At 43.9% G+C, this 13,817-nt stretch overlaps 1 protein-coding gene across 1 annotated transcript in view; it reads right to left on the bottom strand.

Moving 5' to 3' along the window:
- Positions 1–1,366: 1,366 nt before the first annotated feature.
- Positions 1,367–13,817, bottom strand: part of LOC310802051 (DENN domain-containing protein 2A) — a 30,584-nt gene continuing 18,133 nt past the window's right edge. Inside the window, exons 4-20 of the mRNA XM_083666306.1 lie at positions 13,014–13,141; positions 11,293–11,426; positions 10,941–11,138; positions 10,418–10,511; positions 10,204–10,254; positions 9,885–10,072; positions 9,482–9,591; positions 8,484–8,553; positions 8,190–8,267; positions 7,418–7,558; positions 6,995–7,143; positions 5,357–5,534; positions 4,732–4,773; positions 4,407–4,506; positions 3,749–4,033; positions 3,308–3,394; positions 1,367–2,972 (exon numbers count right to left, since the gene is read on the bottom strand). Coding sequence (XP_083522432.1) covers positions 2,941–2,972; positions 3,308–3,394; positions 3,749–4,033; positions 4,407–4,506; positions 4,732–4,773; positions 5,357–5,534; positions 6,995–7,143; positions 7,418–7,558; positions 8,190–8,267; positions 8,484–8,553; positions 9,482–9,591; positions 9,885–10,072; positions 10,204–10,254; positions 10,418–10,511; positions 10,941–11,138; positions 11,293–11,426; positions 13,014–13,141 — 2,065 coding nt within the window. The 3' untranslated portion in view covers positions 1,367–2,940. The remainder of the gene's footprint in view (positions 2,973–3,307; positions 3,395–3,748; positions 4,034–4,406; positions 4,507–4,731; positions 4,774–5,356; positions 5,535–6,994; positions 7,144–7,417; positions 7,559–8,189; positions 8,268–8,483; positions 8,554–9,481; positions 9,592–9,884; positions 10,073–10,203; positions 10,255–10,417; positions 10,512–10,940; positions 11,139–11,292; positions 11,427–13,013; positions 13,142–13,817) is intronic.

Raw genomic sequence — 13,817 nt, 5'->3', positions numbered from 1 at the left:
AGTGCTGTAATGAAAATGTCGGAATTCATCAAAAAATTTCAGAAATGTCAAGAATGTTATCTCAGAAAGTGGATGTTAGGGTTACAGATACAAAGCAACCGCGGGAGTCTACTGTATTTACATTATCCAATAGACAACTCAGATAAAGTTTAGACACACGCACAACTTATGAGACGCATTGCTTTATGAAACAACACTCACATGAATGTTGACTTATAATATTACAAGAAAGTAACTATATATTTTTTTAACTTACCTGTTGAAAGTCAAAGCAACAGAGGGCAATGTAGGCTCAAGCGGGCAAGCGGAATTTTGTGGAAGAATTCTGTACAGAATATCAGTATTTTGTCCCCTCTTCCTTAGTCGCGAGGAGAGCTGGAATTTCAGGAATTAGCTGTGGTATGACATGAAGCCTGGAAGGCAGAGAAAAAGACGAGGGGAAAGAGGGAGGCAGGACCGACCGGTCAACACGTAATGAGGGAGGGGGATTCGAGGGGAGGGCCCGGCCTCCAAAAAGGAAAAGAAACAGGCTCAGTAAGGGAAAAAGGAAATCACATCAAGAAAAACAGGGTCGGGAATTGTCATTGCCTGTGAAAGGAGAGGGACAAACCTATCAATGGGACAAACACTTAAAGGGACAATGCTATTGTAAAACGTTATCAGCATGCTTATCAGAAGAGCTATGTTGAAATGGCTTATGTGCTCCTTGATTTGATTATAGGACATTTAGAAGTTTTTTAAGTTATTACCATTATTCTGAAATAATAATGCAATTTGATGTGGGTAAATTATATAGATGTTTTAGACCTTACTCCCCACTGATTACATGCCATTATTTCGTTTAGCCTAAAGATTTTTTGTTTGTTATAATTTCTCACTTAATTTATGATAGCAAATGACAAACATTGTCTTTGTCATTGTGCAATTCATCCTTACACAGAAACCATATAAGTTCAGTGGACTGTCAGTGGACATTGAATGAAATAGCTAACAGAGCCCTCCAGTGGATACTGTGTGTAATGCCCTAAAACGTGGGGGCTCAGTCCTGCCACTACGTCATGACGGACTCTCATCATTACATGACCTCAGTTTCATTTTACAATTGGGAATTTGAGTAGCCCAGTATTACAGCTATTGAATAGATATAATCTTTAATGTGGCTATTGAACAAGCAGTTATCACATACTGTGCATCTTCAATGTCATATGCAAGAGCATACAGTAGTAACCCACCACAAGCAAGGTATCTGATATTGATAGATATTGTGCTGTCATATGTCCTTTCCATAAAGTGTAATAAATCATAAATCTCTTAAGTAGATTCTGGCTTCCGGATTTAATAAATCATTCAAATAGCAAAAGTGGAAACATAAGAGGAATGTTATTGGCCAGTTACTGCATAGCTATTATAACAGACTTAGAAGGGATGTTCCACTTCTTTAACATTTTCTCTTGGTTTGGCCCTGACCTTGGGTTTAGTTCATTAGCCCAGACAGTTTTCAGTTACATATGTTGCTTCCGTAGACACGGAGTAGTCATATTTGGGCCCCATAGGCCCCCATTCATTCTGGAAATATGTCCATAACAGCTTTCAGACACCCCAAACCAACTAATAATATGACAGATCCCTCTGAAGACTATGGCTGCATTATGTTTCTGAAAAGTCACTTTCGTATACAAATAGTAAAGCGTCTTCTCAAAAATGTAATGCAGACAGCGTCTTCAGAGGGGGTTTCTGTAATAATATGAGTTGGATTGAAGTGACTGAAAGGTGCTAAATTACCAGGATTGTTTTTTAAAAGATGGAACATCCCTTTAACACACATAAGAACAGTCTCACAAAAACATCAAAACACATTTGGCACTTTGTGTTTCTTAATTAAAAATCACTTTATTTAATACAGTTTCATTGCATTTTCAATCAAGTTTAAGGCAAAACTAGTGGTGTTTTAAAATGATACTGATTGGCCATACATACTGATTTTCTTTTCTCTACAACATCAAATCCATCCTCAAACTTAACTCTTCAACTTCGCACATATCATTTCCTCACTCGATTCACTCTTGTCTTTATCCAGGAATGATTTCTGATAATTTTCCTTTCTTTATCCTCTTTTTGGAATTCTCCCAGTCCAATCCAAAAGTTCACCTTCGTGTCACAGTGGTACATTTCCTCAATAACCCAGAGTGGTCTACAATCCTTAGTCTGAAACTAGACTCTAGTATAAATAAAGTCCATAACAAACCACAGGAGACTTTTTGCTTTCATTTGAAAAAGGAAAAAAGGAAGAGATAAAGTTTATCTAAAAAGTATATAAATTAACTTATAAGCCTCCTGTTTATGAAGAAGTTGTACTATTCTTTAAAAAAAAACACTTTATAGTAATACTTGGAATGTTTAAAAGGTACTGTACAAAATGGAATTGTCCTTTGGCACAGAAACGCCCTCAATGGTGCTCTCATTGGTGCCTTCCAGGTTTGTGGGTGGAGTCTTTCGTGAGTGACAAAGACGGAGGACTCTCCATAACAATTTGACCGCTCTATACATCAATGTACACTGTAAGCTTTACAAAAGCAAGCTCTAAAATAATTGAAGCTATAGAAAGACACTTGGGAATAACTAGACACTCAATGGAAGTTCAGGGTCCTTAGTGTTTCTGTGTCTTTGGGCCAATAGAAAACAATTCACGTTGGAATTTGTTTTTTTTGGTCCAAATCTTCCAAAAACCTAACATCCTCCAAGGTCCTTTATGTTCAGAGCAACTCAGTCCAGGTGTTGCTGTGAGTGTTCTGTCATAGTATCTTTGCGCAATAAGAGTGTGTAAGCTCCTGACACATGTCAGCTTCTCTCTCTCCATGGACTAGAGTGTCATCACACTGTCTTCCCAACCTCTCTTTCACTGCTCTGCTCTCTCATATTGGATCCTCTCCTGAGAAGGCATCATTTTTTTGACAGGAATTTCATCTTATTTCCTGAAAATAAACACAGGGAAACACAATTGGAATCAAAATAATGTATGTGAGTGTGTGAACCTTTGTGTACATTCAGGTGGGCTTTAGTTTCCCTACTGTAACGTACGGTATACTTGGAGAGGTGATAGTGTAGAGAGAGAGATAGAGATACAGAGAAAGAGACAGAAAGGAAGAGAGAATGAGAGAGAGAGAGAGAAAGAGATGGGGGAGAGAGAGAGAGAGAGAGAGAGAGAGAGAGAAATGGGAGATAGTGAGAGAGAGGGAGAGAGAGAAAAAAAGAGAGAAAGTGAAAAAAAGAGAGAAAAAGAGGAAGAGAAATAGTATTTCAATCTCACCTAGACCCTTGAGGAACTTGTTGACCCCACGTTGCTCACTCCCAGGTAGAGAGTCCAGGTAGTCTTGTGCCCTCAGCTCAAACAGACCTGGCAACAGAACAACCACACATGTGATAACTGATTAAAACCATCACAGGTTTACCCTGGTATCTTCTCAAAGTACTCAATACCCCTTAATACTGCACCTTCATAATATTACCCATGAGTGGATACATTAAGTTTAATTGAATTGATGATATCATAGTGGGTTATTTACTTGTGACCTTTTCTTCTTATCTTTTTTTACTTCAGAACGCAGAACATTTCTGTTTTCACATAATGTAGACACTGGTATGGTGCTGGAGATAATTAATATGAAAAAGTGGTGAAGTGCCCCTTTAATATATATCATTCTACCATGGCCTATAAATACTCAACATCAATGCTCTCTCTGTACTGTACCTTTCAGCCCCTGCCTGCGGAGCTCCCTCTCCTGGACGAAGCCTGTAAACATCTGAGTCTCCATGAAGACCTCCAGGAAGCGACGCAGGCTCTTGGAGGTGACGGCCTTGCGGAAGGCCTCGCGTTGGAAGGAGGAGACGGGGGTGGGCGAGGAAGGAGAAGAGGCAGAAGATGCCGTGTCATCCTCTCGATCCCCTCCGCCCATGAAGAGAGGGTAGTGGCCCACCATTTCTACGAAGAAGCGCACAAAGGCCTCGGACACGACAGTGCTCAGGGAGCTGGAGTCTTGGAGGGAGTAGAGACAGAGAGGGGGGGGGGGGGGGGGTATACAATAGAGGTCACGGTGGTGAATTTGTAGATGTGACCTCTGGGATGAAATGTCCACTATGTACAGATCTACAGTAGGATCCACTTTCCCTCCCCAAATCCTAACATTAACCATTAGAAGGAAAACATCATCAAATAAAAACTGACCCAAGACCAGTGTCTAGGGTCACATTTAAACCATCACCATGGACAGGAGGGCAGATGGCAAATTCCTCATGAAATACTGTATAGGTGTATATGGTGACTGTGAAATATACAGTGTGGTATCTCTATGGGAAGTACTGTATCTGTACTTCAGGGAGTAGAGAGAGGTGATTGTAGCCGTGCTCACCATTAGGTAGATTCTCACTGGCCAGCTCCTTCCTCTTGTCCAGAACATGCTCCAGTGCAGCCTGCAGCTTGTGAGGGAGAATGGAGTCCTCATCATCCAGCTAGAGAGAGAGAGAGAAGAAGAGAGAGAAGAAGAGAGAGGTGTGAGAGGAAATCATGTTTCAACACATCTGACATGATATGTTATGTTACATATGTGTGTGACTGTGAGCATAAAGGTATCTGACTGTGTTTAAAGACATTGTCATATTCTGTGTTGATATGTATTATTATGTCAGATATTAGGTGTTGTTTATCTGTTGCCATGGATACAGAGAGAGCAGTACCTGTCGGAGGAAGCGGCTGTTGCCGAGGTCGACCACCAGGACCTACAGAGAGGGCAGAAGGGAGGAGGATGTAATTTCCTGTCACAATGTGGCAGCCGGGGCCTTTTCCCAAGCATAGCCACAGAGACCATTGTTTATTGGAGGTTTATTGGAGGACAAGGGCACACCATGTCACAATGGCACACACGCAAACCAAGCAAGCATGCATGCATGCACGCACAGAAGCCAACTCTTTTTTTTGTACACACAGACTTATGTGTCTCTACCCAACAATTTCTTTGACGTAAATCCATGACTTTCAAGCAAAGACGCCCCCTGTTGTTTAAAAACAGAACTGTCACAGAGTGAGATGATAGAACTTTCTAGATGGGTAAAAGGATATAGTCAAAAGTTAAAAGTGAGTGTCTATCTGAGATGTCATCTTATGAGATGTTTAGGTTTTGAGTAGCCTGACCACAGGACTTCTTAGCCCTCGAGACACACAGCTGGAGGTTTTACACACTACAGGGCAAACCTGACAAATACTGGCTTGGATATTTTCTTTTTGACATTTTGCTCTCTAGCAGGCCAACACAGTACAGCTCAGCTCAACGTGGCGTTAGTGTGATTGGGGTATAAGTCTCACCTCTTCGATGGGCAGCTCTTTGAGTCGGGGCAGGGAGCTGGACAGCAGGCCCACGATGAATGGTGTAGGGGTACACACGATGTCCAGCATGGCAGGGGGCAGCACCGGGATGTAGGTATGCTGCCATGTGAATGGGTAGAGGAGAGCCACCACCGCATGACAACACTGAGACAATGTACTAAAGATAGAGAGAGAGAGAGAGAGGGGGGGGGGGGGTAGAGAGAGAGAGAGGGGGGGGGGGGTAGAGAGAGAGGGGGGTGTAGAAAGAGAGAGAGAGGGGGAGGAGAGGAGAGAGAGAGAGAGAGAGAGAGAGAGAGAGAGCAGTGTCAGTAGCCATAATCATTCAATACATTTTAACTAGTAGTTTACACACACACACACACACACACACACACACACACACACACACACACACACACACACACACGCACACACACACACACACACACACACACACACACACACAGTCCACTCTAACCACAGTATGCTTTATATTGTCTCCAATACAGTTCTTACCTTTACCACAAGGTGGTGCTAGCTGATTCCCTGGAATTACAGGAATTGCTTTGGAACTTTAGATTAGTTGATTATGCATTTTAGTTTTCTCCTAAAAAGCATGGTCTGTAATGTAATGAAGAATTTTTAGAGAATAGTTTTAAGGGAGTGTGATTTAACATTTAACAAAAAATATAGAGCGGGAGCAAATTAGCTAACCCCACACTGTTAACTTAATGCCTCCAGTGTGTGTGTCTGTTTTCGTTTAATTCATTCAAAAACAATCAAAGATTGGAAGGCCAAGTTTCCACTAGTTTTAGTAGGAAATGTCACAGTGCAACGACACATGATGTGAACTCTGGTGCCTTTCCTTAGTGGCTTTTCTAAAGCAATAAAGGGAAACACAGGGAGATAGATGTATACTGTAAGACGGCTTCATCAATTCAAGTGTTTATATCTCAAACAGACCTGGGTCAAAAAGTATTTGAAATACTTTCAAATACTTTGAGTGTTTCTTGAGCCTGCCTGGGGGCTGTTCCATTGGCTCCATTATGCCAGGAAAACTCAATCAAGCTAAAAACCAAGGTCTCATCTCAAAGCACCAGTCAACACCAGGAGATGAGTGAATGCTATGGCATCAATGTCTTACACACACGTCAGTCCACAAGCTTTCATTTTGACGCTAACCCCGTGTCTGGCTTTCAGGACATTTTTCCGAGGAAAATTGATTGTTCCCAAGGCGACTGTATAACACAACAGCATTCTTTCCTTTTACACGCTCTCTCTCTCTCTCTCTCTCTCTCTCTCTCTCTCTCTCTCTCTCTCTCTCTCTCTCTTCACTCTCATCAGCTTCTCACCTACCCCGCTTCTTCTTCTTCTGGGCTGAGTTTCCCTGAAGTTTTATAGCAGTAAGATAATCTTTCGTCCATAACCTACAATGGACTTAAGCTGACCTTAGTGCTACCAACGCTCTCAGAAAACTCACCCCTGACCTCATCTCTCCTTTAACAGCTGCTTTCATCCACCTTGTGGAGGCCTTTTGAAATGAGGCTTAAGTAAGTAAGTTAATTCAAAGCGACTTCCAAATCAAAACCACGACAAATTGAGCCGTCAGTCCTTCCACAGTTTAACACAGTGTCTCACCTGAGTTTGTCTGCAGTGAAGATGACCCTGCGCTCCAGCAGCAGAGAGGCAAACACTCGTAGGAGGAGACGCAGACTCAGGGAGGAGAAGAGACACTCAAAGTCCACATGCTCCAGGCGAGAGTCAGACGGCCGACACAACTCTATCACCTGAGAGAGAGAGAGAGAGAGAATTAACCTGAATTAATATGAATACACATTTAAACTAATAAAGATGGACATACACACATAAACATACACATATAATGTTGAAGGCCTCAAGTGAACAGTGCTTTAAATATGAGGCCTTAGGCAGCCTGCCAGCTTCTATTGGGTAGTGGAAGTTTACCTCCATACTATGCTATGCTATGCTATAGCTACCACCGCTGCTGTGTGTACACCGTAGAGTTACGTAGACCCTAGAGGCCTGTGTGTCTCCTCTCACCTCAGTGCCAGAGCCAGGCAGGAAGTTCTTGACAGTGATGGTCCTCCCCGGGGCAGGGAAGGGAGCCTCCATGATGCCCCTCATGAAGGGCTGCACCAAAGCTGGGGAGATGGCCCTCCTTTTCTCCACCTCATCCAGGATCTGGCCCATGGGAAAGGAAATCAAACACATTCAACAGACACAGAAATACTGTAGAGTACATGCTGTACAATACACAGTATGTATACATCGTCAATATGCACAAGTACAGTCTATCTATTGACTGATGATAAATGCACACACACATGCAGTTAGGCAGGCACACATGCACGCCATACACGCACACACACACACACACACACACACACACACACACACACATACACACACACACATACACACACACACATTCACATAAATCACCCCCTCATTACAGGGGAGCCTACAGTACCAGTAACCACATCAGCTGGATCTCACATGTGTCTCTCTGTACTGGGGCCAGCGCTACAACCTCACTGTGGGAAAGTGGCAACCAGGGAGAGGGAGGGTGGGGCTCTGTGGGTGCAAGGGGTGGTCTCTGCTGGGAACGTTTTTGTGGGCTTCGTTCCCTCGCACAGCGGGAGGTGAGTCTGTGTGTGTGTGTATGTGTGAGTGTGTGTGTGTGTGTGTGTGTGTGTGTGTGTGTGTGTGTGTGTGTGTGTGTGCGTGTGCGTGTGTGTGTGTCTGAGCACGTGCCTCCCTGCCTGCCTGCCTGCCTGCCCATGTGTGGGGTGTCCTTGTGTGTGTACTCTACCTTAGAGAAGAGGTCGAAGCAGCCCAGTCGGCTGACAATGCAGTAGACCTCAGGAAGCCTCCGGCTTTTACCGCTGGGCTGTGAACACACAGCAGGACACAGGCAAGGGTCAAAATAACAGCAAATCACAAGACTGGAGAATACTAGGATTAGACCAGTGAACCCAAATAGAACCTTTGTTTTATAGGGGCATAAATAGTGTAGTCCAAAATAGGGCACTCAAAGCAATATTGCCCTATATTGAAATCAATAGAGAGCTTTTTTTTTTTTAAAGCAGCATTTTTCTTTGCCTACCAGTAAACGGCGACAGTATCCAAACCTCCTGCTCCCATCCTCTCCAGTCAGGACAAACGAGAACGTCTCACTGGAAAATAAAGATAATTCAAAAAGTTTGGAAACTATTTCAATGTTGGAGCAAGAAAAATGCTAAGAAATTGAGTTTGATGTGCTGGAAAATAGATAACTGTATTCTGACCTGTTTTTTCGCTTGCAGTTTGTGACAACAATAAGGCCCTACTTTGTTCTTCAGTAAGTAGGACCCTTAGGGCAGACTTACTCAGCTAATATCCACACAAAGAAAGCCCCACCTGAGAGGTGTGCATTGACCAATGACGAACCACTGACAAGGAGTGTGTCAGCCCTGTTCAATGACTGTGCCTTACAGGTGTGTGTTTGGGGGGGGGATGTATGTTTGCTTGTGCTAACATTCCACCGGCTCTCACCCATCAAACATTTACCAGTAGGTAATTATTACCTGTCACCCCCCAAACCATAAACAGTCACTTCTAGGAATAAAGCACTCCTTGAGGAATTCTATAGGTGGGTCATATTTTGTTAAGGAGTGTGTGATGATTTCGTAATACCAGGTGTAAGGCACTAAAACACTATTAGCATCTCACTAGCCTCCCATTCATCATTTGTAACACCTATAGTTGAGGACCTTTAGACACTTAGACAAGGGACTAAAAAGTACCCATAGTTTCTTTGTAGCTGTTAGCTGTTGAAATGATAGCATAGCTACCAAGAGTGAATCTTAAAATAAACCCCTAACCCCTACCCCAGATACCTGCATAGACCAGAAACATTGTCAACATTACGACTGGCCTATCAAGGCAAGGTGGAGCTTCAACCAAAACATTTAATCCTCTCAGGTCTACACAAGAATCTAAGGGTTAGGGGCTAGGACTCTAGGGGATAGTCGGTAGGGGCTAGGAGCTAAGGACTAGGAATGAGTGACTAGGGCCTAGGGGTTCATGTGGGATTCTGGGTAACAGTAGTGCAGACAGTCTTACCTGGGGAAGTTGTCAACAGGCGCCCAGTCTTTGGCGTCGGGGAAACAGAACTGGGGGATTACCTTCAGCTGGTCCTCAGTCTCCCGCATGAACTTGAAACTTCTCTCCAGCTGAGGGCGAATTAGCATGTTAGCTTGGATTCTACATTTGATCACTTGCACATTAATTCTCCATGGACAATGATAAATCTCTCACACAATTACTGACATGCACAAACAAACACACACAGAGATGCTGGCAGAAATATTTATTTTCACTCGTTACCATCCCTTGTTAGAGGACATTATTTGTGTTTTCACACATGATATGTACACAGTATATCCAGCTGATTCAGTTAATATTCAGTTAATGCTATATCCCTGAGGGTACCTATACCTATGCTTTACTGAAATGAATTGAATACCTTAAGTGGGAACTGTTGTGTAACCTCTGGCAGGTAGGGGGCTCCAGCCTTGGTCTTGTGAAGGGCCACTACTATGAAGTACTCAAACAGCTTCCTCTCCTGCAGGTCCATCAGGTCCCGCTCCAGGGTACGATACCGCCCTGTCTGCCTCAGCATGGATTGGACCGATACCAGCCGCTGGCTGTGAGCTGAGACACACACGTATGTATGAATGCACACACACGCACACACAAACAGAATCTCAGTCAGTCCCTGAACCAGGCCCCTTGCATAGCTGTTTCGATCAACCAGAGAAACTGAAGTCTCGATATCCCCTCACCTTTTAATTTCTCCTCTGTGTCACTCTCCGACTCACTGTTGTCATCTGTCACTGCATCAATGAGATGAGAAAGAAAAACACAATGAGAGGGAGTCATGAAACATTCTGAACACCATATAACATACTCCATGTTCTACTTATTCCACATTTGTGTTTGATAAGGCAACACAAGGTGGTAATTTACATCTTTAAGCAGAAGAGGCCTCCCTCTTACCTCTCCCTGAACTGGCCTCAGTAGACTGGGACACCCTCTTCATGCGTTTCTTCCCTCTCCTTGCCTCGAAGATACCGTTGATTTTCAGCACCATCTGTGGGAAGGCAAAGCACAACAATAGAGTCAGCCATCTTTGTATGAACTTAATTTCCTAGAACCACCATTTCAGTTATAGCCATCAGTCTGTTTTAGCTTTAGTTACCTACCCTAACAAACAAAGGAGTTGGCTTGGCTAGGCTAGGCTAGGCTAACATGCACTGTTACTTCAATAGCTTTTGGGAGGTCCTCTCTGAGATATTCCCAATACAGGAAATATCTGTCAAAAGGAAGCCACTGTGCTGTCTCTTCTGTCTAACATATTCCCAGACAACTGTATGGGAGGACCAGGATATCCCTGTGCAGTAGACTGGAACAATAAATCACTGAAGGGGGAATGGTGGGGTTGTGAGCATCCCCCGTGTCTGAGCTTGGTATGTCCCTCCAACACACACACACACACACACACACACACACACACACACACCTTGGGGATTTTCCTCCGTCTGCGGTTGTAGGGGTCCCCTGAGAGACAGGGGGTGTCATCTGGGCTGCTGGGGGTGGAGGGGGGGCTGATTCGGGAGGGCGAGGAGATGCCGGTGTCCCGGTTGGTCTTACGCAGTTCTAGAAGCTTGAAGCTGCGGCGCTCCGAGTTCTGCCTGAAGAAGCCTGACTTGGAGGAGAGCTGGTAGACACATGGGAGAGGAGAGCAGGACCGCATGCCAATATGTTAGTGCACTTCTCCAAAAACAGTGAAGGGGCTCTATTATTATTATGAAATTGAACACATCATCATATAGAGGAAGCTTCTTCTAATGTCATACAAATACAATATGTACCTTAGTTGGTGTTTCGGGGGGTGGGGACGAGGGGGAGAGCGGTCTAGACACGGGTCTAGAACAAGGCAACTTGTTTCCAAGGCAACTTCTCTCCAATTCGATATCTTCGTATGGATTCTCCTTCAAAGGAGGGTCTGTAGGGCAAAACACACAGTGTACACATGAACATAAAACAACTATAAAATCAGTCCATTCTATAAGCAACACCAAATACGATCCTATGCAACGTAGCCACTGATTTTTATATCCTAGCCTACATTTCTTTCCAAATGAGCTTTTTGTGTTTTTGTTTTGCTGTGAGCAAACCTGCCAGCAGCAGACTAGCAGTCAGAGCTCATATTTCTCCATGATAAGCTGCACCATCACTAGCGTGGCTAACGCGAACAGTAACTAACTAGCCCTGTGCAGATAAGAGTGAGAGGGAGGCCCATTTTCCAGAACCAGTCTTTCTCCCTTCATACTCCCTGGTCGATCCATCCACCAGATGCGACCTGTAGGAGGAGGACGTCAGACAGGGACGGCCAGTTCCTCTCCACGGAAAAACAAGGGATCAGTGCACTGCTTTTCACATTGCTGGCTGGCTGTGTGTGTGTGTGTGTGTGTGTGTGTGTGTATGTGCCCCTGCAATCTGAAAAAGTAGTAGACTCAAGTTGATTGTGGGTTAAGGATGCTGATGGGAGTCAGTATGGTTTGTGTGTGTGTGTGTGTGTGTGTGTGTGTGTGTGTGTGTGTGTGTGTGTGTGTGTCTGTCTGTCTGTCTGTCTGTCTGTCTGTCTGTCTGTCTGTCTGTCTGTGCATGTGTACGTATGTGCGTGTGTCAACTTCAGACAGCCCCATGAGGAGACAATCATACCCAGTCATTACTGTTTTCAGTCCTGTCTCTGTCTGTCTCTGTCTCCCTCCCATAGCCACTTAGCTACTGTACAGTACTCCTTACAAGTTAACACAGGGCCACACTGAGCCATTGAATTACTTTGCCCTTGGGGAGCTGGTCCGTTACTTGGTGAACCATGTCTGAGAATTCAAATGTACAGACTAAGTAGAGGCAAAATATACAAAGGCATCACCCAAATGCAGTAAAAAGCATGATTTCATTGTTATGGTTACCACCTCAGCTAAGACCTCACACAGTGCTATCACACACACACACACACACACACACACACACACACACACACACACACACACACACACACACACACACACACTGTGTAATGAACCAGGCTAAAGGTGGGGTAAGGACAACAGAGGAGACAATAACCTTGGAATGTCAGTAATGACGCTAGGTATCATCACTAATAACAATTCTAAAGCAACGTACGTCTTCTAAATTAAAAAAGGTAACGGAAAAAACACAAAAGAAAACATTACCTAGCTACCCAACAACCTGAACTCTGTGGCACATGTCCTTGAGCAGAAAAAAGAAAAGCTAGTTCAACCCGAGTTGAACGCTTTCAACCTTCAGCAGTGTTGATATACCATGGCTATTTGTCAGACACTATTTCCAGAGCACCTTACAGTTATAAACATATATCATATCATGTGTACACAGTTATAAACATATATCATATCATGTGCACACAGTATATATTATATTACAGACAAATACAGTATATATGTGCATGTGACTCGTGAGAACCAAACCCCAAACTGTTCAAACCAAATGAGCTATTGAAACCATGCTTTGGAACATACTACTACCAGGAATAGGGTTGTGTTACCTAAGATATCCTCGTAGACATTCTCCTCTGATAAAGTGCGTGTGAGGCCAAGTCGTGACTGAGCATACCAGTCCACCCTGCAGCCCTCTGACGAAGATTGGAGCAGATCCTCAAACTCATAGGACTTCCTGTTGGACACACAAACACACAGATATAATACAGTACTGGATCAGATGGCTGCACTACATTAGTAGCAGGAGGGGTTTGGGTGACTGTTGAGCTACCACCAAAGCAACATACAACAAGTGCTTTGAGATTGAGAAAAGCGCTACAGTATATGAATGCAAATAATTAGCATAGCAATGCTAGCCTGTGAGCACAGAACGATGCAGAAAGAACAGGTATGAAGGTATGAACTTGCTGATGGGTGTCTGGTACCTGCGTATTAACAAATTGTCATCTGTCACCTCTCATTCTACATTAGGTAACAAGGCATAGGAAGACAACTAGAGTCACTATTCATCTCTTCAGACATGAAGATGACAAAGGTGTGTTAGGGAAATAGACAGACAGGCAGACAGGCACATAGACAGACGGACGGACAGACAGACAGACATCTGGATGGACAGACAGACAGACGGACGGATGGATGGTAAGATGGAAGGACAGACAGACAGACAGACAGACAGACGTTCCTCTTCACCACCCCTGAGTGCCCATCTCTGTGCTCCTGTGCTGCCAAACAGTCTGGCCCAGTAGGAAAACAGATAGCATGGTTTCCAATGGGAGGGCTATTGTACAGTAAAACTTTTTGAGACTGTGTCTCGCTTGCTTCACAAAGGGTTTGAAAACACAGAACTCAGC

Source organism: Argentina silus, assembly GCF_951799395.1.
Source record: "Argentina silus genome assembly, chromosome: 3".
Taxonomy (NCBI): Eukaryota; Metazoa; Chordata; class Actinopteri; order Argentiniformes; family Argentinidae; genus Argentina; species Argentina silus.
This window is presented reverse-complemented; position numbering and strand designations above follow the sequence as displayed.